This window comes from Brassica rapa, chromosome A07, assembly GCF_000309985.2.
Source record: "Brassica rapa cultivar Chiifu-401-42 chromosome A07, CAAS_Brap_v3.01, whole genome shotgun sequence".
Classification (NCBI taxonomy): Eukaryota; Viridiplantae; Streptophyta; class Magnoliopsida; order Brassicales; family Brassicaceae; genus Brassica; species Brassica rapa.
Genome location: NC_024801.2, coordinates 21,959,104 through 21,980,086, shown reverse-complemented (window position 1 = coordinate 21,980,086; position 20,983 = coordinate 21,959,104). Strand labels below are relative to the sequence as shown.

Below are 20,983 nucleotides of genomic sequence, written 5' to 3'. Positions count from 1 at the left end.
ATTTCTTAAATTTTTTTTTTTTTTTTATGTTTTGTCTAAAAAAAATATTAATTAAAAAACGCATTAATCGCGAGCCGCCAGAGCCCGCGAATAATGCACAAGAACGTCTCTTATTTGACACACATAAGACACGGTTTTATTAGTTTTCGTGGCTCCAAAACTCATTATATCAAAACAAGTCTCTGTAGATTGGAAAACTAGTTTCTCATACTTTTTGATATAAAATATTGAGTGGAGATAAATTTTTGAAGTTCTTTTGTTTTGTTTTTGTTTTTTTAGTCTCTAAATTAATAGCGCACACAACGTCAAATCAATTTTAAAAAATAACTTAACTGTAGTGAATAGCTATTTCTGTAAATTTGATAAAATCATTTCCGAATTACAATGGTTTATAACTAAAGAAGAAAAATGTGCTCTCAATAATTGTTCCGGGATCCCGCCAAATTAACCAAAAACCCCCCAATAGAGAGAAACATATAACAGTAGGGACCTGTTTCCGTAGACTGCGGTGCATTCTACTTCCATGAATAATCTCTATATGATCATCTAAAAACATAAATTGTGTATTACATAACCATGCACTTGCAGTGGAAATGATGCTTATGGGCAACGATCGGGTGGTGAGAAATGATGGTAGAAGCTATGGGTCTAGGGATGGGACCTGTGTGGCAGGTCAGCCACGTCAATTTTTCGAAGTGTGTTATAGCAGGAAACCCGATTGTCAGTGGTCACTTGCGTATAGCCATCTGGTCAGGGCTGTCAAAACCCTAAGCTCGAAGCTAAAGCCCACTTGAGTATCCTTCATTAATCATCGTTTATCATTATCACATAGAAATGCATGTGAATCATAGAGTGGTCCATTTCGTGTTCATATCATGTTTTAATAAATATATGTGGTGAAAAACGGATTGAATAAACGGATCGATATAACAATGATGATCTCATTGTAAAACGACGAAGAAAATCTACAAGATGTTATAGATATTTAGATTTAAATTTTGAAACTTAAGGTTAGTTATATATGTGTATGTTGTAAGTTCATTATTTTAGAAGTTTATTAAAACGGTGGTATATTTTATTTAACAGTCTTGTGGTTATTTACATGATATAAACATATGTAAAACTGAAACTAACGTTTTTTGTATTTTTGTTGAGCAGTAATTCTTATAGACTTTTTGTAACTAATGTAGTAGTATAGTACTACTCTTGTATATCTGTAACGATAATTTAAACGTAATATCGAGAACCGATGGCTGCAAAAGCCAAGCTGTCAAAAAACATTCGTAGCATCCAGTTGGCACTAACAAACATTGCATAGTGTCGGCCCAAAAACCATTTAACAACACAACACCCCCAACATCGAGGAACACACATTTGCATTAATTACCTTATCAATTTCACTATCATATACGTAAAATCTTCGGTCTCATTTTACTTTTTTTTATGGTGTAAATGGTCTCATTTTACTTCTTTTTTTTTTGTCAAGGGTCTCATTTTACTTCTTAGTATGACATTTTTATATGCCGGTTTTTTCCTTCAGTAGTTTAACAAAATATCAAAGCAAGGGAGGGTAAAAAGGAAATCATTATTTTCTCTCTTTCTCACATTTAATTAAAACCCCTAACATTGTGATAGTGAAAAAAATCTTTTTGGGAACAATATTGTCTATTTATAATCTTGATATATAATTTATAAACATGGTTAAAGGAAATTATAGATCCATATATTACAAGATTAGACAGCTGTTTAAATCATCTATCACAGAACAAAAGGAATAGTGAATCCAGCACGTGATGATATATCTTTCGATGTTTTGGGGAATAATTGAACCGTGCAATTAAATACAAATTTAACGACCGACATTATTAATATATTCTGCAATGGATAATGCTTTATAATCACACAATTAAAAAGGACAAGCAGTAGAGCGTGTGGAGGTAAAGGGTCATGTTAAAAACAACAAATTCTATAATTTCACGATAAATAAAATGACAACCAAAAGGTTGAAAGACTCTGATTGGTTTAGAAGCATATAATCTATATAAATATGACCACCCACACGTTCGTTTGCATCACAAATCTTTAAAGTGTTGTCATTAAGCAAAGAGGCAATGGCGGAGTCAAAGAGCTCCAAGAGGATGGTGAAGCAGACGATGGGCAAGAAGAAGAACAACAAAAAGGGTCGTGAGTCTGGATCAGGATCCGGTTTGATTCGGATAAAGGTGAGGAAGCTCCAAATACTGATACCGGGTGGGAAAAGATGCAACCACCCGAATCTACTTTTATTGAAAACCGTTGACTATATTGTCTACTTGAAGTTGAAGCTTAGGCTCCTTAAAGCATTATCCAACTCTTTTTGAAGATTACAGCTATGGTATTTCAAGTTTATTTTCCGTGTATGGATTGTCATTTGGAGTTTGCTTTATGCCGTATATTTTACTTTATTTTATATAGTTTGTTTATACTTATGTAACAGTAAGAAGTTTGTCTATAAGTTTATATTTAGTCAATTTGAAAATTTACAATATGCTTTGTGAAATTCTTGGTTTTATTCAATTTCAAAGTCTTTCTATAAGAGAAGACTAGGTTAGTCGTGCATAACATGGACCATGGTTTCCACAATTCCACTCTAGGAGAAAATTGTACAGGCCATTTTAGTTTACATATATATTTTAATTTGAGTTCAAATATTGTTATGCATTTCACTTTGCTACTAATTACAACGATCAGTGGCATATCAAAAATCTTCTCGTTAAAATTTTCAACGATAAAAAACTAATGATACACAGTCAGTTGCACGATAAGAAAATGAATAACATAGTGTGTTTGATAAAAGATATCTCAGCAACCGGTAAACGAACATAGCCACATTCTCCCATAGGATAAGGGAGGATTTTGAAAAGACCTAAACCTGATTTTAAACTGAATATGTAACGGGGCTTTACTAAAAATCTGCTAAATTTATTTAGTTAAACAAGTACATTCATCTCACTAATAATTCATATAACTAGGGGTGAGTATTGTGTGCGTATCCGCACCCGTATCCGAACCCAACCCGAAATGAAGACGGTTGCAGTAATCCGTAAGTATATTGACCGATCTCTCTTTGAACATGTCTCTACCTACACAAATGCTTTTGAATTATGGACAACAATTGAATCCATGAAGTAGCAAAATATCCGAACGGGTATTGAATAAGGAAAGATTGAATATCCGAATCCAAACGGGTAATATTTGAACCCGAATAGATATCCAAAAATAACCGAACATATGAATACTTAACCATATATTTCTAGTTTACTTCTATAATTTTATTCAAATATTTATATTGATTCTGCACATGACTCAAAATCAGATTATATACATATAATTATGGACAAAATCATTTGCTACACATTGAAAATACATATCAAGTTTTTGTTTTTTACATCAACAAAAATTGCACCCAAAATTTTAAAATAATAACTAAATTAGTGTTTTTTTTTAATTTTTAAAGTTTTATCTTCAAACCTATTAATAATTTAATCTATTAAAAATTAGATACTAATTAAATTAAAAGTATATATTTTAAATAAAAAAATTTAAACAATAGAGAATTTAATTTTTTTTCTTCAAAATCTATATATCTGAACCCGATCCGGAACAACCGAACCCAAACTTAAAATATCTGAACCTAACCAAAAATGTAGAGATATCCGAACGGGTTCTTTACCTCTATACCGAAATATTCAAAAATCCAAAATACCCAATCTGAACCCGAACGTCCACCCCTACGTATAATTATCTAAAATAAAGTTGTGGAATACTATCTGTTTTTGACAAACATATAATTTGAAACTATTGTGAAAATAAAAATAAATTCATATATAGAATATCAGTAACAACACTGCATTTTCATAAATTGTTTTATGTCTTTTAGATCTCTAAAGAGGTAGGACCAGCCATGGTTGCACTCATTTGCATCTGATAAGTGATAACTTGGTTCTATTAAACTATTATACAGAAATGACGTTATGGTTAGTGTTTGCGTCAAGGTACTAACTACTAAACCAATAAAACCATTTGGAATAGACTTGCTTCCCTTTTCATGTGTTCTTCTTTAATTAACTTTTATAAGCTTTGGAGATGTGGGAAGGATGAATCTTCAATTCGAAATGAAATTACACAATCATTTTCTCAAAAAGACCATTTTTTTTTATATAATACAATCAAAGTCTGCAACTTCTCTTACAAGACAAGAGCATCTAAGTACTCCAAATCTCCCTCCCAATAAATTTTAAAACACAACCTATACCCAAAATTTGTAATAATCTCCCTCCATAATCTTATTCAATAAGACTGATAATCTCACAGAACCATAAGACATTTCATGTATATGGATAGTATCCATATGGGTAACTAACAGAATGAGCTCTGTAGTGAAGATTCTGTTGAGTATCATTATTGTTATTAATCTGCTCTCCTGACTCCTTAGGCTTAGCTGCACGCTTGCTGCTCTGTTCTTGGACCGCCCCAAAGACTATCTCATTAGTCTGCTCACTGTTTTGCTCATAATAAGTATGCGGGATCGACGAGTAGTGCCTTCTATGTTGCTGCTGCTTCTGCTGCTGCTGATTTGGGAACTCAGCTTCCCAGCTGCTACTGTAGAACGCCCGGCTCTGACGCAGCTGCTGCATTTTCTCAGCGTCTTTGGACATAAAAGCATAGGTCTTTCTTGGAGTTTGGTTCTTGTGCTCAACAGGAGGAGGCTCGTCCTCGTCTCTGACCACAAAACTCTCTTGAATAGGCCATGGAGCTGTTGTGCTAAATGCAGCAGCAGACTGCTTTGTTTGGTATGTGGCTGCTGGCTGCTTTATTCTGAAGATCTCCATAACAGACACCCAAGCATTTGAAGCGAGATTCCCCATGGATACCAAGAAGCTTTCGTCTTGTTTCTCTTGCTGCTCCTCTCCTGTTGGAATCAGAGACGGTCTGGATGGCTTTTGATCATGATCAGATTCAAACGTTTCTTGATCATGAGAATAGACGATAGAACCAACTCTTCTCTGCAATAGAGCTAGCATGTAACCAAAGAAACCTGCAGCTACGAGAACCGCAATCCCTGCAACACATTTAGAGTTCAGAGATAAAAGAAAGCAAATAAAAAGATGGAAGACTGATTTGGTTATTGTTTGTAAGTTTTTACCAAGAGGGAACCCGCTTCCATACTGATAAGCACAGTCGTCGAAATGAAGCTGAATCTCTCTGATGGCTTTGTTTCCACGGTCAATAACAAGCAGGGAACAACTGCTTCCAAGATACACAACATCAAAATCATTTGAGAACTTTGCATCTTCGCTTGGTCCATCCACATGCCCTCCATTTCTAGCGGTTTTGCCCCCAGCTATTGTTGTAACTCCTACAAGATACAACTAGTTTACAACCAAAACCCTTCCATGAAACGAAGTTATGATTACAAATTTACAAGATGCAATGAGTTTACCTCCTTCACTAATCTTCCGTATAGCATTATTGACTGTGTCAGCCACATATATGTTTCCTCTGTCATCAACAGTAAGTCCCTTGGGATGATTCAGCCTGGCGTCACGTAGCCTCCCATCAACATGACCTGCATATCCTTCAGGGGAGCCAGTAACAAGTCTCGGCCTGCTGTCTGCACAATGTCACCAACAGTTTGTTTGTTCCCATGTGAACAAAACTTAAATAGAACACAATAATTCAGCAAAGCAGTTGAGTTCTTGAAATGCAGAAAAATAATTAAAGATTTTGTTTTTCATGATTACCATATCATAATACTACATCATGAGCAACTGATGGAAAACACTTTTGTGTTTAGATCTCATCTTTGAAAAAGTCTTGATTGTACTATTAAACTATACTCATCCCTCTGACAGATACGACAAAGATACAGCAAATGTCCATAAAAAAAATATAGTAATTTCCATAATAAGCAGCATCTTTTGTACAAACCGTCCATGTGCATTCAGTTTCAGGTGAAGACAAACAACAATCTCTTCAACTTCAAGGATAGTGATTATGTAACAAACATCAACTGAACACAGAACATTCTGATACTACTTACATAGTGAAAGAGAGGAAGAGATCTTGTAGATGTTACTGTTCTCAGAATCAAGAATAAGCAGCTCGCCGTTAGGCAGAACCTCAATCGAATATGGTTCGATACCGAGTTTGCTTCCGTCGAACACTGTCTCCACTGAATACCCATTCTCGAATTTCACCATCGATCTCGTTGCAATTGCTGTTTTTAACAAGAAAAAAAAAACATAATCTTGGGACAAAAACAAACAGTAAAGGTGAAGACTTTATGATCGGACAAAGGTGAAAAGAACGAACTTGTTTTGGTGGAGGTGGATTTGAGTGACCACAGCCATTTCATGAGTGAAGAGCCGTGATTTGAGATGAACCCACTTACAATCTCTGCGTTAAAAAAAAGGGTGAGATTCGAAAGCAGCAAGTAAAGATGGGAACTTGAATCGAAGATGAAGTATACTTACTTGCTGGAGAGTTAGCTGAAGGAGCTGAAGATACAAACTCAGAACAGAGGAGAATGAGGATACCCACAACCAGAACTTCTCTACCCATTGATTCGATTCAAGAAGAAGAAGAAGAAGAACTCTACTTCATATACAGAGTCTTCTGGGGACAATGCGAGAGAAGGGGAATAGACTGTTGTTCAGGTTTTACGATCAAAGAGAGAAGAAACAGAGAGACTTCTTTAGATTTGCAGAGTTTGTTTGTGTTCAGAAGAGTGAAGACAGACAGTGAGAAAAGGAAGGGGAAAGGTTGAGAGAAAAAGAGTGGTCATGTGATGCGATCAACGTTGTTACTTTTTTTTTTCTATTTTTTTTTTTCTAATTAAATTAATTTCTTTAGTGGGTTGGTGATTAGTTTAATTTCTTGTCTGTCCCGTTAATTACTAGTACAGAAACTAAACCTTTTGAGTTTAGAAGAATATATTCCCAGGTATATTCTGGTTATATTAGTTGTTTTATGCATGGAATCACTTTCCCAGTTTGTGTTATGGAATATATTCTACAACCAAAGAGTTAGTACAAAAATATTTTTAATAATCCTTAAGTTGGGAAAGATTATATTCTTCTTTTTTTAAGAAATGAGTTTTTGGTTTGAAGCTTTTATTCATCTTTATGCAGACTATGTTTTAAGAACATAAGTCATATATTTCTTTCTTATGATCTTTCTGTAATCTTGTTTAAAAATAGGACAAAATTATATTTAAGTTTTTTGTTCCAGTTGGTTATGTTGTATGATTCAAAGTGTGTTTATTTTAAATGAAAACAACAAAACCGTTTATAAATAAAAAGTTTTAGTAACGGAAAATAAAATCAGACACAGAAATTCAAAATATTCTTAAACCTATAGCCGTTGCATAAAAGAAAAAAAACATAATGCATCCAACAAAGTCTCATTTCCGTAAGATTTTATGTTAATTACATACTATACTATGACGATGTAAATTACTAATTATTTAACAATTTAATCATACATTGCTGCTAATCATGTTTAATCCACTACTAATCACTAGCCAGTAGCCTCAAAAAGAGCGGTGGCCATAACATTTCGTGCGCAATATAGCAGAAACTTTATAACACTTTACATAAATTTGTATAGGTCCCTATTTGTATATAACTATATATGGAGTACAATATTTTCTTTGAAATATTTTAAATTTATCGTTCTGCTCTGTGGCCTCCCTGAACCGCCAATACCTTGGCAATCGTAGTATCCTGTAGCTTAAAACCTCGTGTCGACTACTATCCTTTTAAGACTATGTCACAGACTCACATGTACGAAGTTAATTGCCCCTTTTATTCTACAGTTACTCTCTATTTTATGTTCATGAGAAGAAGAGGACATTAAAATAGTAAATGAAGTACATTACGAGTCATGACTCATGACTAGTGTCAAACCGTGCATATATTCTCGCACCATGATCCTTGTTTCGCGGCTGCCTTTTTTTTTGTTTAGGGGCTGCCTTAATCTACTCATTTGTAACATTCACTTGTTTCTTTTGTTTCTTTTCTCTTTTTTTTTTGCATAGCTCCCAAGTCATTTGCTCTTGACTCCCCTAGTACAGTCTTATATACTAACATCGTCTCATACATTGTATGACTTTGTTTTCATTGTTGGTGTTGGCATGAGCGGTACACAACAACGAAAAAGGATAGCTACGGATAATAAGTTATTTGTTTGATAAAGGATCACCAACAATATATGCCATCAATCAAATCAGTTCGTTTCTTTTTAAGCTTTTGCTGAACGACATTTTGATGATAAGTCGTTCATTTGCTTGTAAGAGAACCAGCATAATTGAAAACAAGAAAGAAAGAAATAAAAAATTATATTTCTTGAAGGAAAATTGTTTTTTTTTTTGTGGATGAATAATGTAAAAGCAAAATAAAGAGAAGCCAAAAGAAGGTGACAACGGTCCCCCTTAATCTTTATTGATAAAAATTCACTTTAACTAGAGAAAATAAGTTTTTGCAAGAGACTTTTGTTTTTCATGGTTTTTAATATTTTCTTAATAGAGTGAAAAAAGCAAAAGATGAAAAAGAATGAAAAACCCAAAAACAAATATTTATCCGATAAATGCGATTTTTTGGATTATTTTTTGCCTTATAATTTAAATTATAAAACAAAAAAATCGAAATTTGATCCAAAAAGAAACAAAATTCTAACAAGTTTTTTTTTGAAATGGGAGTTGATAGTTTAGTAAGGCTTGAGAGCCTCATGGTCATGGGCTGGAAGTGAGCAAGTTGAGCTATATATGGACTAAACCTTATTATCCATCGAGTTGGCAAAAAATGGCGGTGGGATAACAATCATGCGAGCCACGACGACAGTCGAAGACTAATTTGAAGGAGACATGAAATTACAAAACAACAATTACTCTTTCTGGTTGGCTCTCACATGGACACTTGAACTAGTTGGACCCTCTCTACGACTACAACTTGAAGTGCGTGACAGCGTGAGCCCACAATTGAATTTAATTTGGGAAAAATGTAGTTTCTAATTCTATACAGTGGAAAAAGAAATAGAAGCTACACATCATATTGTGGTAGTTGTCGTTATAGTGATCTCGGCTGTGTCCTACAATGTAGCGCATAAAAATCCGGTGATCAAGTTCCATGAAGAGCGCACGGCTCAAGCACTTCTCCAGGAGAGTCAAGAGAAGGTTTCTTTAACCAGACCAGTGTGGAGAGTCAAGTCTCATGGTTTCAGTTATTGCTTTGGCCTCCGGTTCTTTCTTGGCTTGATTCTGGGTTATCTGATTCTACCAAAGCTTGTTATTTATGCATTTGTATTCTTTGAGCTAGCAAAAACTTAGCTTCATTAACATGTTAATCAATTGTTTTCACTTCAGTGTAACTCTTATTATATATTTTTTACATCAAGAACACAATAGACTCTAAGCTGAAAGCAGAAGAAACAACGAGTAAGGTCGCATGAGGGGTAATTAGCTCAAAGTTAGGTCATTTGATTTGTAATTAGCCAATTTGAGGAACCAAATTCTTCCGGTAGAGAACTGGGGGCACAGATTAACCACTACTACTATCCGAATCAGCAAAATGAGTAGTCAAGTGTTAAGGTAACAAAATCATCAAACTGAAGATGACAATTATTATATAAATAAACCGAACAAAAGAGCCCTTCCTTAGAAGAAAGCAAAGTGAGTGTGTGTGTTTCTGTTGCTACTTCGATATCTTAAACCTCTGGGTAAAACTGATGAAATGAAACAAGCTTCTTGAAATCTGACAAGTAATACAAAAACTTGCAGGCCAATGTTATAGTGTCGTCCCAAATCCTACAAATATCAAAACCCACATTAGTCAGTGTGCAAAATGACCAACTCAAATGTGGTCCTAACAATAACACAAGGCCCTAGCAACTGTGTAATGATCATCCTCGTTTCTATACATACATCATAATTAATAAGACATTGACTAAGGAGCTGTCAAAATCAAATTCAATGAGAACACAAGCAAGTCAATACCTTCTGAAAGGCAACCCCAGCTTTGATTGCTGAGAGACAGCAAAGAAGTGAGCAAGGCTGAAGCAGTCACACTATGTAAAGGTATCCCTGCACTCAGCTCCACTGGGATCCTGTAACACAAACCCTAATTTCAGCATTTCATAAACCCTAATTCCTCAGTGCAATCACGGATCTCACCTGGAGGATGCGAGCCTGCGAAGTGACGAGCGAGATGAAGTTGAAGATGATCCATTCCCGAAAGCGAATCCAGCTGCTTTTCCGAGTTTCGGAGTGGAAGATGCCTTCGCTGATGAACGACTGAAGAGTATTCTCCCCGTCGATGACGCTGACTGAAGGGCTCTTCTCACGCCGTTGGCCGCCATGTTGACTCTTCTTCTTCTTCTCGGACTCAGCGACGTTTTTTTGTGGTTTTACGAAGGTGGGGGTTTTAAGTTCGGGTCGGGTCGGATGTATTAGTTGGATCTATCATACGCCTGATTCGGCCCATATTACAAACGAACGTAGGTGGTCCATTAATATTGAGAACCATGCCGCTTTCTACTTTGAATTGGTTTTAGAAACAGACCGGTTATCATCTTGTTCAACTGGCAACTTGCCATCTCTTATTTGAGTCCGTTTGTCACTCCAAGGGGAGTGAATCTTGTGTGTGCAAATCATGCAATATCTGCGTTTCATAGACTATATAGAGCATTTGTGGAAACCTTTTACTCCAAATGCTTTGACCAAATGTTTATTTTTCGAAAGCGTGCTACACTATTTAACCGAGTTTGAATACCTTCTGATTATTTCTAAGGGTGGACCGATCGTCTCCTATAACCATCATATGTTAACTACATGAACCGAAGGCTAAGCCGAAACTAATCAAACATCGATAATTAAGTACTTTACGAGAATCAAATTCATAACCGGCGTGGATATTCACTGAACTCCAGGAAATTACCACTAGACTAAAATGTCGGAATTATAATGTTTTTAGAAATTAAAACTTTTGTACCTTGCCGAACTTGGCCATGATTGAGGTTTATGCATACGAAAGAAAAAAATAATGGTGATTGGTTATGAATTAAAGAAATTCAGGTGAAAAATACCACACACAAAGTTGGATCTTTATTTTAGCCAAAAATTATTCTTCTTTATAGAGTTTTCGTATCAACCCAACAATTAGAAACATAATCAGATTGTTAGAAGAATCAGAACTCAAAAAAGTTTTAAAGGAAAATAAAATTCGCGAAATCAATTGAAAAACATAATTCATGTATTGTGTGAAGAGATCACATTATTTCGATGCAACTCTAACTCATTTCACTCGATTGTATCATATTGTTATTATATTTACCAAAAGAGTTTTATATGAAGTACATGTTATTGGTTATAGACTACGTCAATTTTGGAATATGCCCAATAATATTGACACACACCCAACTATTTTTATTGGTATTCTTAAAGTATGGTCCAATAATTATGTGAGTAAAATAAACTAATCATATTTAGCTACCTTTAGTTTTGCTCCATGGCCGTTTGGCTCAAAAGACTTATTATATCTCAGAACAAGAAAAAGAAAAAAAAAAAAAAAACTCATAGCAGTTCTTTTATTTTTTTTGATCAAAAGGAGTGATTTTAATCTTGCTTGCGTTCTGATATGCGACATCTTTTTTTTTATAGATTGGGCCTGTAGTATTACTTGTCATCTAATTCTTTTCCATTTGCTTTTCATATATAACTTGATCTAATTTTAAAGTGCCATACGGCCCATACCCATACGAAACAATATACCAATCGACAGAAAAAAAAAAAAAAAATAAACCATAATTAAACAAACAAGAAAAAGACAAAGTTAAACAAGCTTGAGTGTATGAAACATATGTAGCAGAGAAAGAAGCATATATATGGGGCGATAATTTTAGATTAACCATACCACAGAGAGAGCAAGAGAGAGAAAACAGATCTAGTTGGTTCCGGCAGCCGACGCGTGCACAAGCGTGTTGTTGCTGGAACTAGGGTCCGTCCATTTAAAAGTTATCCTAGTACCTCTCTTTTGTATTTTTCCATTTTCGCCTTATCTGAGCTGTGGCTCCGGCCTAATTCATAATGCATGGCGGTTTGTTGTTTGGAGTGAAGACGCGGTCGTGAAGAAGTTTTTCTGCGGTGGAGAAGCGGCTCGTTTAGATCAAGGTTTGATTCTGGAAGAAGAAAGCTTTTACAGCTCTGTCGTCGTCGATAGCCAGATTTCTTGACGCGTGTTTTCCAGGCTATGTCGTTCGGGTCTATGTGATTTGGGCCGCGGGCCTGTTTGAAGTGTTTAGTTTGCAGCCAGTAGGCTTTTGGGCTTCTAACCCTTTTGTTTATGTATTTAGGCTTTGGGCCTTGTATTATGGGTTTGACCCGATTTTATTAAATAAAAAAAAAACACTTGATGAAAAAAAAAAAAAAAAAGCTTGAGTGTTGCTAAAAAAAAAGAAAAACAAGCTTGAGTAAGTCACTTGTCTTATGTAGATCATGTGTCCTGACCGGAGATTAATGTCGGAGCCACCGTCTCTGAGGTCAAAATTTATTTTTCCCATCAGTTGAACCTTGCTCTATGTTTATTAACCGGATGTGGTCCTTTCTTTCCTCCTCCTCTTCTCTTGTTATCAAACCCAAACTCAATATCTCCTTCGTTTCGACCAGAAGGTTTGCTCATTGGACCAGGACGCTTTATATCAAACCCAAACTCCAAATCATCACGTCTCTCTCTCGGCTCACGTTCCACAGGTCTGATCTCACGGCTCTTCTTTGACGACGGTTTCTCATGCTTTGAAGGTTTGTTGTTGTTTTTGTGATCCTTGCGTCCGCGGTTGCATAGCCTTCCAAACACACAAGCCAGTGCTGCTAAGACAAGGATCGCAGCTAGAACAATGAACGCAGTACCGAATGAGACACTTGAACCAGAGGACGAGGGAAGTGCATAAGAGGATGATGATGCTGCTGAAGAAGAGGAAGAGGAAGATGGATACACAACAAGAGGTTGCTGGAACTGTTGTTGTTGATCTGCCATATTTTGTTTGGTGGGTTTGGCTTTGATTGTGCTTTTGGGAGCTCTGTGATATTTAAGAGTATTTTTGGCCTATGAATTAATAGTTCTATCACTCTTCTCTACGATGATTCTCTATAAATAACGTTTATGCAAGACATAGTGTTATTTAAAAAAAAATTCAAGATACATAATTACATATTACTTGCTTTTGTGGAAAATATCAGTTTGTCTATTGTTTTCTTTGATAGAAAAGTAATGTGGGTTTGTTTTTTTATTGTTTGTCATCAACAATGCTTCTGTAGTTACTTGTGTATATTACCTTCTTCTCCACTCGAGATTCATCAGCCTAAAAAATACCGAGATTGTGATCACATTTGCAGGAAGTACTATCGCTGAAAATAGTAGTAGATGAAGGGTTAAAGCAAGCAGTGGAGGTAGAACAAGCAGCTTTGTGGAGGTTTCTATAGTGGTCACTAACTATCCCAGTTCATGTCTTGGTGGAACAAAACCGAGCAGACCACAACAAAAGTCTTAAGATTGTTTTAAGTGTTTATGAAGGGGAATTTGTTTTTGTTTTGTTTTTTTTTGTAGATGAGATACAACCTAGTGAAGAGCGGGTTCACGAAGAGATTCGAAGGAATCTGGACAGTTGAGCATTTGTTTGTGGAGCAACATATGTGTGATCGTTTGAAAACGAAATCACTTGGAGGAGTATGACCTGTGCACTGTAGGTAAAGGGAAGGTCGCATCAAAGGTGACAGCGAAAATACTTGTGCAGTAACAAGAAAGCAGTAACATTCAATCATCAATCCATGTTTTATTTAAGTACAACGAAAGCAATAACCATACAAGACATGTACTTGTACAATCAGACCATTCACATACCCAATATAAAAAAGGTTCATATAATAATATCTACAATCTTCTCTTGCATCCAGATATTACCCCAACACACACACACAGCAGCAGGAAGAAGCATCTCGATGCAATGCAGTTTTTTCTTCATTACGCCTGCGTTAGAGGAACATAGAGGATCAGAGAATAAGAAAAAAAAAAGCAACTGATTGTGTTTTCAAAACTTATGTTACCTTGCCACGGATGTTATTGGACAGCCATTCGAGACCTTCGTACAGTCCTTCACCTGAAGTGGCGCAAGTGCTCTGAATGTACCTTGTAGATTGCAAACGCAAACAAAGACATAAAATATTAAAACAATTGTAATGTTTGGATTTTCAGAGAGACTTGTTGAGATGTTTATTTACCAGTGACGCTGACGTAAGGTGTGAAGGCCAAGCTTATCTGTGATTTCAGCTGCATTCATCGCAATTGGAAGATCTTGCTTGTTGGCAAACAAAAGCAACACAGCATCACGCAGCTCGTCCTATAAAAAAAAGAAACCAGGACTAGAGTTGGTAAGACTTTCTACATGGGGTATGATGAAAAAAAGAAGATTCGATATGGACCTCATTGAGCATCCTATGCAGTTCATCTCTAGCCTCCGCAATTCTGTCTCTGTCGTTGCTGTCCACAACAAAGATCAGACCCTGAGTGTTCTGGAAGTAGTACTTCCACAAGGGACGGATCTGAAAACAAACAAAAGAGATTTACTTATACACAACAATCAGACAAGAATCAACAGAAGTGGCGATCATACCTTGTCTTGACCCCCGACATCCCACACTGTGAAACTGATGTTCCTGTACTCCACAGTTTCCACGTTGAAACCTGTAAGAAGATAGATAGTTATTGGTTTAATCCTAAATTGTGGTATTGTCTTTGAGTCATCAAGAGGAGAAGGTATATTTCTCCTTCTACGGCTAAGTATGGAAGATGGGCCGAGTGTAACGAAGCCCAAAAAACAGAAAGACGTTATGTGACCGTTAGATGAGAGAAGCGAGTAAGTGAAGCACGTGGCGCGCGCGTGCTCTGGTTTCCTGTTTTGGACAAGATCAGTTCAAGAAGCAGAGCTGCTCTGTTCCATCTAAATGAAGAAGTTGGTTCAGAGGCACGCTTGAGGACCACTCTATCTCTGTTTACATGGCTACATGGGTTTAGTTAACAGAACCAAACTGTGGTTGAGTTAAGAGGTTGTATGTGTATAAACCTAAGTGATTCTAGTGGATTCCGGGTATCAGATCCCGGCGAGACGTAGGGCGAAGTTGAAGTGCCTGAACTCGTTAACATTTGCTGTGTTCTGTTCTTATTAAATCACAAACAAACTAAATACACACGAGAGACAAACGAGAGAGAGAGAGAGAGATTTAAGCCTTGATTAAACAAACATATTGAGCTTAAATCACAACAACTGGTATCAGAGCCAGGTTCTGTTCTCTGAGTTCTTGCGTTGTTCCGCACTCGCGTGAAGATGACTTCAGGAAAAATAGAAGTCGAGAAGTTTGATGGTGATGGTGACTATGTTCTTTGGAAGGAGAAGCTGTTGGCGCACTTGGATTTGTTGGGTCTTATGGAAGGCCTTGAAGAAGAGGATGAGACAAGCACGGTGTCGGAAGATCCAGATCTCGCAAGTGGTGGAGGTTCTGTAACTCCCGTCACAAAGGTCTCAGACTCAACGGAGAAAACTCTCAAGGAGAAGAGAGGGAAGGCTAGATCTACAATCATTTTGAGCGTCGAAAACCATATTCTGAGGAAGATAGTGAAGGAGAAAACCGCAGCAGGTATGCTAAGGATGCTTGACAACATGTTCATGGCAAAATCTCTTCCGAATCGTATATATCTGAAGCAAAGGCTGTACGCATACAAGATGAGTGAAAGTATGTCGATCGAAGAGAATGTCAATGATTTCTTCAAGCTAATCTCAGATCTAGAAAACGTCAAGGTCACGGTTCCTGAAGAAGACCAAGCCATAGTCTTACTCATGTCTCTTCCAAGACAGTTTGATCAGTTGAAAGAGACACTGAAGTACTGTAAGACTACTCTAGCTCTAGAAGAAATCACTGGAGCTATACGGTCAAAGACTCTTGAGCTAGGTGTAAACGGTAAAGCTATTAAGAGTAACTCAGAAGCTTTGTATGTCCAAGACAGGGGAAGATCTGAAGGAAGAACAAAAGCATCTGATAAGGGCAAGCATAAGAGCCGGTCTAAGTCACGAGGTGCAGTAAAGGCATGTTGGGTCTGTGGTAAAGAGGGTCATTTCAAGAAGCAATGTTTTGTTTGGAAAGAAAGAAACAAAGGTCTAAACTTAACAGAGAAGGGTGAAGCGTCTGTAGCAAAAGGAGATGAGTATCAAGTTGCGTCTCTCATGGTCTCAGAAGCAAACTTTCTGACAAGCGATGAGAGCAATGAGAAGTGGATTCTTGACACTGGATGTACGTTTCACATGACCCCAAGGAAGGATTGGTTTGAATCCCTTTCAAGCTCAGATGGAGGCAGCGTAAAGATGGCAAATGACACTGTCTCAGTAGTAAAGGGAATCGGAAGTATCAGGATTCAGAATGATGATGGAACAACGATCTTGCTTACAAACGTAAGATATGTTCCAACAATGTCCAAGAATCTCATCTCACTGGGGACATTGGAAGAGAGTGGATGCTGGTTTCAGTCAAAAGAAGGAGTACTCAAAGTCATCAAAGGTTGCAGAATGATGATGAAGGCTGTGAAAACTGATAGGCTATATCTACTCAAGGGAAAGGTCATTACTGGAGAAGCTAACGCCATTGATAAAAGCTCAGATGAAACTAAGTTATGGCACAGCAGACTTGGTCATATAGGTCAGAAAGGTCTTGAAGTTCTGGCTAAGAAGGGGTGCCTGCAACAATGTAAAGTCAATGGACTTGAGTTTTGTGAAGATTGTGTTTATGGAAAAGCACACCGAGTGAGTTTTGGAGCTGCTAAGCACACAACTAGAGATAAGCTTGAGTACATACACTCGGATCTCTGGGGCTCACCATCAGTACCAAATACCTTAGGAAATTGTCAGTATTTTATCTCTTTTACTGATGATTTCACAAGGAAAGTCTGGCTCTTTCTCATGAAGAAGAAGGATGAAGCATTTACAAAATTTGTAGAATGGAAGAAGATGGTGGAGCTACAAACAGGAAAGAAAGTGAAGAGGTTGAGAACTGATAACGGGTTAGAGTTTTGTAACCACGAGTTCGATGGTTTCTGCAGGAGAGAAGGGATTGTTAGGCATCGGACGTGTACCTATACACCCCAACAGAATGGGATTGCAGAAAGGCTAAACAGAACCATCATGAACAAGGTCAGGAGCATGTTAAGTGAATCAGGGCTTGGGCAAGAGTTTTGGGGTGAAGCAGCATCAACTGCAGTATTTCTAATCAACAGATCACCGTCCACTGCTCTAGATTTTGGTATTCCTGAAGAGAAGTGGACGAACTCATTACCTGATTACAGTGGTCTCAAGCGTTTTGGCTGTGTCTCATACGTGCACTCAGATCAAGGAAAGTTAAATCCAAGAGCTAAGAAGGGAGTCTTCTTAGGCTATCCTACCGGAGTTAAGGGTTTCAGGATTTGGTTATTGGATGAAGAGAAGTGCATCATCAGCCGAAATGTGGTATTTCAAGAAGAAAAAGTTTACAAGGACGTGAAAGAGGTTTCAGGCAGTACAGACGAAGAACAGAATAAAACCAGAAGTGTTAATCTGGAAGTGGGAGAACCTGAAGCTGAAACACGACATGATCAAGGTGGAGAAAGTTCAAGAAAGTCTAGTACTCAAACCGAAGAAGGATCTGAATCTGATAGCTCTGAACAAGATGATACTGACACAGATGAAGAATATTTTTCTGGTGACAATGAAGACGATATCAGCCAGTATCAGCTTGTGAGAGACAGAGCAAAGAGAGAAATAAGATTGCCAAGGAGATATGCAGAGTCAAATGCTGTGGGTTTAGCTCTCGCCATGACAGAAGATGGTGGGAGACCTGAGCCTAAGAGTTACGAAGAGGCGGTGAATGATCCTGACTGGGAGAGTTGGAAAGAGGCCATGGATGATGAAATGGTCTCTCAGAGGAAGAACAAGACGTTTGAGCTAGTGAACAAACCTGAAAACAAAAAGATCATTGGATGCCGGTGGGTCTACAAGAGGAAGTATGGTCTACTAGGAGTGAAGAGACCTATCTTCAAAGCACGACTTGTAGCCAAGGGCTACTCTCAGAAGCATGGTGTGGATTATCAAGAGATATTCAGTCCAGTCGTCAAGCACGTCTCCATTCGTCTACTATTGGCTGCAGTTGCTCAGTTTGATATGGAATTGGAACAACTTGACGTTAAAACGGCGTTCTTACATGGAAACCTTGATGAATACATCTTGATGAGTCAGCCAGAGGGGTATGAAGTGGAATCAAAGCCAGAGAAAGTTTGTTTACTGAAGCGGTCTCTATATGGTCTGAAACAGTCTCCGAGGTTGTGGAATCAGAGGTTCGATCTATTCATGGTCAAGTCAGGGTTCAAGAGAAGTGAGCAGGATACATGTGTTTACTTCAAAGAAATCAGCAAGAATCAATACGTCTACTTACTCCTGTACGTCGACGATATGCTTATTGCATCCAAGGACATGAATCAGATCAAGAAGCTTAAGGATCTTCTCAGTTCAGAGTTTGAAATGAAAGATATGGGTGAAGCTAAACGGATTCTAGGAATGGAGATTCACCGAGATCGATCAAAAGGGGTTCTAACTCTTTCTCAAGGAAACTACTTGATGAAAGTGTTAGACACTTTTAAGCTTGATCAATGCAACTCAGTTCAGACACCGCTAGGAGTTCACTTCAAGCTAAGAGCAGCTACAGAGAAGGATTTGAAGGAACAGGAAGAAGAAATGAAGTCAGTTCCTTATGCCAGTGCAGTTGGTAGTATCATGTATGCTATGATAGGCACGCGAGTTGACCTTGCCTATCCAGTTGGAGTTATTAGTCGGTACATGAGCAAGCCCCTGAAGGAACACTGGCAAGCAGTAAAGTGGGTCTTAAGATACATCAAAGGATCTACAGGTTTGAAGCTGGTATTTAAGAGACAAGAGAGGTTTGTCTTGAGCGGTTACTGTGATTCTGATTTCAGCGGTGAATTAGATCACATGAGATCAACAGGTGGTTATGTTTTCACTCTTGGAGGGGGGACCATCAGTTGGAGGTCTAGTCTACAGAGGGTGGTGGCTCTGTCCACAACCGAGGCCGAGTATATGGCTCTTGCTGAGGCTGGAAAAGAAGCAGTTTGGATAAAGAGACTGATGAATGAGATGGGTTTTCATCAGGGAGCTGTCGAAGTATTTTGCGACTCTCAAAGTGCAATAGCTCTATCCAAGAATGCTGTGTTCCATGAGAGAACAAAGCATGTTGCAAGGAAGTTTCATTTTATTAGAGACTTGATTACAGATGGGTTGGTTAAGGTGACAAAGATACCAACCTTGTACAACCCGGCAGATATTCTCACGAAGGTTTTGCCGGTGGGGAAGCTCCAAGATGCTCTGGAGCTACTCCAGTTATCCAAGAACTGACAGCAGTCAGAAGAATCCGGGTGGAATCCAAGAACTAGAATCAAAGGGACTCAAATCCAAGGTGGAGTTTTGTGGTATTGTCTTTGAGTCATCAAGAGGAGAAGGTATATTTCTCCTTCTACGGCTAAGTATGGAAGATGGGCCGAGTGTAACGAAGCCCAAAAAACAGAAAGACGTTATGTGACCGTTAGATGAGAGAAGCGAGTAAGTGAAGCACGTGGCGCGCGCGTGCTCTGGTTTCCTGTTTTGGACAAGATCAGTTCAAGAAGCAGAGCTGCTCTGTTCCATCTAAATGAAGAAGTTGGTTCAGAGGCACGCTTGAGGACCACTCTATCTCTGTTTACATGGCTACATGGGTTTAGTTAACAGAACCAAACTGTGGTTGAGTTAAGAGGTTGTATGTGTATAAACCTAAGTGATTCTAGTGGATTCCGGGTATCAGATCCCGGCGAGACGTAGGGCGAAGTTGAAGTGCCTGAACTCGTTAACATTTGCTGTGTTCTGTTCTTATTAAATCACAAACAAACTAAATACACACGAGAGACAAACGAGAGAGAGAGAGAGAGATTTAAGCCTTGATTAAACAAACATATTGAGCTTAAATCACAACATAAATTTTATTATACTCATAATCACAAATTAAATAAAAAACTAGCTTATACCAATAGTGGGGATGGTGGTGACAATCTCTCCGAGCTTGAGCTTGTAAAGAATAGTGGTCTTACCAGCAGCATCAAGACCAACCATCAGTAGTCGCATCTCCTTCTTTGCAAAGAGACTGCTAACAAGCTTGGCAAAACCCAAACCCATCTTGCTTTACCGCACAACCCACTAGGAGACGTTGAAAGATTCTTAAAAACTTATCCAAACACAGAGGTTATAGCCTGCCAACACTTGATGATCTCTCTTAACGACGAGCCAACAATAACGTACCTCTGTAGAACAAGGGGATAACGCCAAAGAACAAGTTTGAAAGAGATAAAAGGCTTTAAGAGAGGACTTTTATAAGGGGAAAATAACGTTTGATTTACGAAAGTACGCCATTTGATTCTTCCATGACCGAGTGCAGGTGTTTGACTTCGTCATGTGCTCATGCAGTCAAGCCAATCAGTAGTTGACACGTCAGCAATAGCTTCTTCCTTGTGTGCTACGAAACGAAACTTTATTCATTGATGCTGTCCGACCAGTAGAAAGTTGCCATGTCATTATCAATGTATCTTTTTTTTTGAGTATAACTTCTTTTAGAGCTTTTTGTTGATTAAAAAAAGAAGAAGATTCCATAGACAGGAGTAAGCAATCTGATTACGGTTTGGTATAGTCTAATTTTGGCCTGGATTGAGTAAAGTATTAAGATGATATAGTATATTAATTTTCTAATGATTAAATCTGTTATTATGTTGGCGCTGCAAGAGAAGAACGGCGAGTATTTGCACGACTGTGAGATATATCTTGATGATAGAGTGATGGGGGA

At 37.7% G+C, this 20,983-nt stretch overlaps 5 protein-coding genes across 5 annotated transcripts; 1 reads left to right on the top strand and 4 right to left on the bottom strand.

The window, feature by feature from the left end:
* The first annotated feature begins 1,824 nt into the window (after positions 1–1,824).
* On the top strand, positions 1,825–3,377 carry LOC103830886. Its single transcript, XM_033274665.1, has one exon. It carries the CDS (start codon positions 2,112–2,114, stop codon positions 2,358–2,360), a length of 249 nt encoding a protein of 82 aa, XP_033130556.1. The 5' UTR covers positions 1,825–2,111; the 3' UTR covers positions 2,361–3,377.
* A 771-nt stretch (positions 3,378–4,148) lies between these two features.
* On the bottom strand, positions 4,149–8,466 carry LOC103830885. Its single transcript, XM_009106707.3, has 6 exons — positions 6,516–8,466; positions 6,355–6,438; positions 6,083–6,259; positions 5,483–5,653; positions 5,186–5,398; positions 4,149–5,101 (listed from the first exon to the last, which is right to left on the bottom strand). Exons 1-6 carry the CDS (start codon positions 6,601–6,603, stop codon positions 4,368–4,370), a joined length of 1,467 nt encoding a protein of 488 aa, XP_009104955.1. The 5' UTR covers positions 6,604–8,466; the 3' UTR covers positions 4,149–4,367.
* A 569-nt stretch (positions 8,467–9,035) lies between these two features.
* On the bottom strand, positions 9,036–10,801 carry LOC103830884 (protein NUCLEAR FUSION DEFECTIVE 6, chloroplastic/mitochondrial). Its single transcript, XM_009106706.3, has 3 exons — positions 10,211–10,801; positions 10,034–10,143; positions 9,036–9,844 (listed from the first exon to the last, which is right to left on the bottom strand). Exons 1-3 carry the CDS (start codon positions 10,393–10,395, stop codon positions 9,825–9,827), a joined length of 315 nt encoding a protein of 104 aa, XP_009104954.1. The 5' UTR covers positions 10,396–10,801; the 3' UTR covers positions 9,036–9,824.
* A 350-nt stretch (positions 10,802–11,151) lies between these two features.
* On the bottom strand, positions 11,152–13,573 carry LOC103830883. Its single transcript, XM_009106705.3, has one exon. It carries the CDS (start codon positions 13,065–13,067, stop codon positions 12,594–12,596), a length of 474 nt encoding a protein of 157 aa, XP_009104953.2. The 5' UTR covers positions 13,068–13,573; the 3' UTR covers positions 11,152–12,593.
* A 254-nt stretch (positions 13,574–13,827) lies between these two features.
* LOC103830882 (ADP-ribosylation factor 2-B) lies at positions 13,828–20,901 on the bottom strand. Its single transcript, XM_009106704.3, has 6 exons — positions 20,175–20,901; positions 14,701–14,771; positions 14,510–14,629; positions 14,309–14,427; positions 14,135–14,216; positions 13,828–14,057 (listed from the first exon to the last, which is right to left on the bottom strand). Exons 1-6 carry the CDS (start codon positions 20,320–20,322, stop codon positions 14,052–14,054), a joined length of 546 nt encoding a protein of 181 aa, XP_009104952.1. The 5' UTR covers positions 20,323–20,901; the 3' UTR covers positions 13,828–14,051.
* Positions 20,902–20,983: the final 82 nt, after the last annotated feature.

Excerpts from the sequence above, each read along its gene's own strand:
- LOC103830883 (XM_009106705.3), bottom strand. The coding sequence starts at position 13,067 with ATGGCAGATCAACAACAACAGTTCCAGCAACCTCTTGTTGTGTATCCA.
- LOC103830885 (XM_009106707.3), bottom strand. The coding sequence starts at position 6,603 with ATGGGTAGAGAAGTTCTGGTTGTGGGTATCCTCATTCTCCTCTGTTCT. Across the intron at positions 6,260-6,354 it reads ATCCACCTCCACCAAAACAA|CAATTGCAACGAGATCGATG; the intron begins GTTCGTTCTTTT and ends TGTTAAAAACAG. Across the intron at positions 5,102-5,185 it reads TGGAAGCGGGTTCCCTCTTG|GGATTGCGGTTCTCGTAGCT; the intron begins GTAAAAACTTAC and ends AATGTGTTGCAG.
- LOC103830884 (XM_009106706.3), bottom strand. The coding sequence starts at position 10,395 with ATGGCGGCCAACGGCGTGAGAAGAGCCCTTCAGTCAGCGTCATCGACG. Across the intron at positions 10,144-10,210 it reads CGCAGGCTCGCATCCTCCAG|GATCCCAGTGGAGCTGAGTG; the intron begins GTGAGATCCGTG and ends TTTGTGTTACAG. Across the intron at positions 9,845-10,033 it reads CTGGGGTTGCCTTTCAGAAG|GATTTGGGACGACACTATAA; the intron begins GTATTGACTTGC and ends TGATATTTGTAG.
- LOC103830882 (XM_009106704.3), bottom strand. The coding sequence starts at position 20,322 with ATGGGTTTGGGTTTTGCCAAGCTTGTTAGCAGTCTCTTTGCAAAGAAG. Across the intron at positions 14,630-14,700 it reads ATGTCGGGGGTCAAGACAAG|ATCCGTCCCTTGTGGAAGTA; the intron begins GTATGATCGCCA and ends GTTTGTTTTCAG. Across the intron at positions 14,428-14,509 it reads TGCATAGGATGCTCAATGAG|GACGAGCTGCGTGATGCTGT; the intron begins GTCCATATCGAA and ends TTTTTTTTATAG.
- LOC103830886 (XM_033274665.1), top strand. The coding sequence starts at position 2,112 with ATGGCGGAGTCAAAGAGCTCCAAGAGGATGGTGAAGCAGACGATGGGC.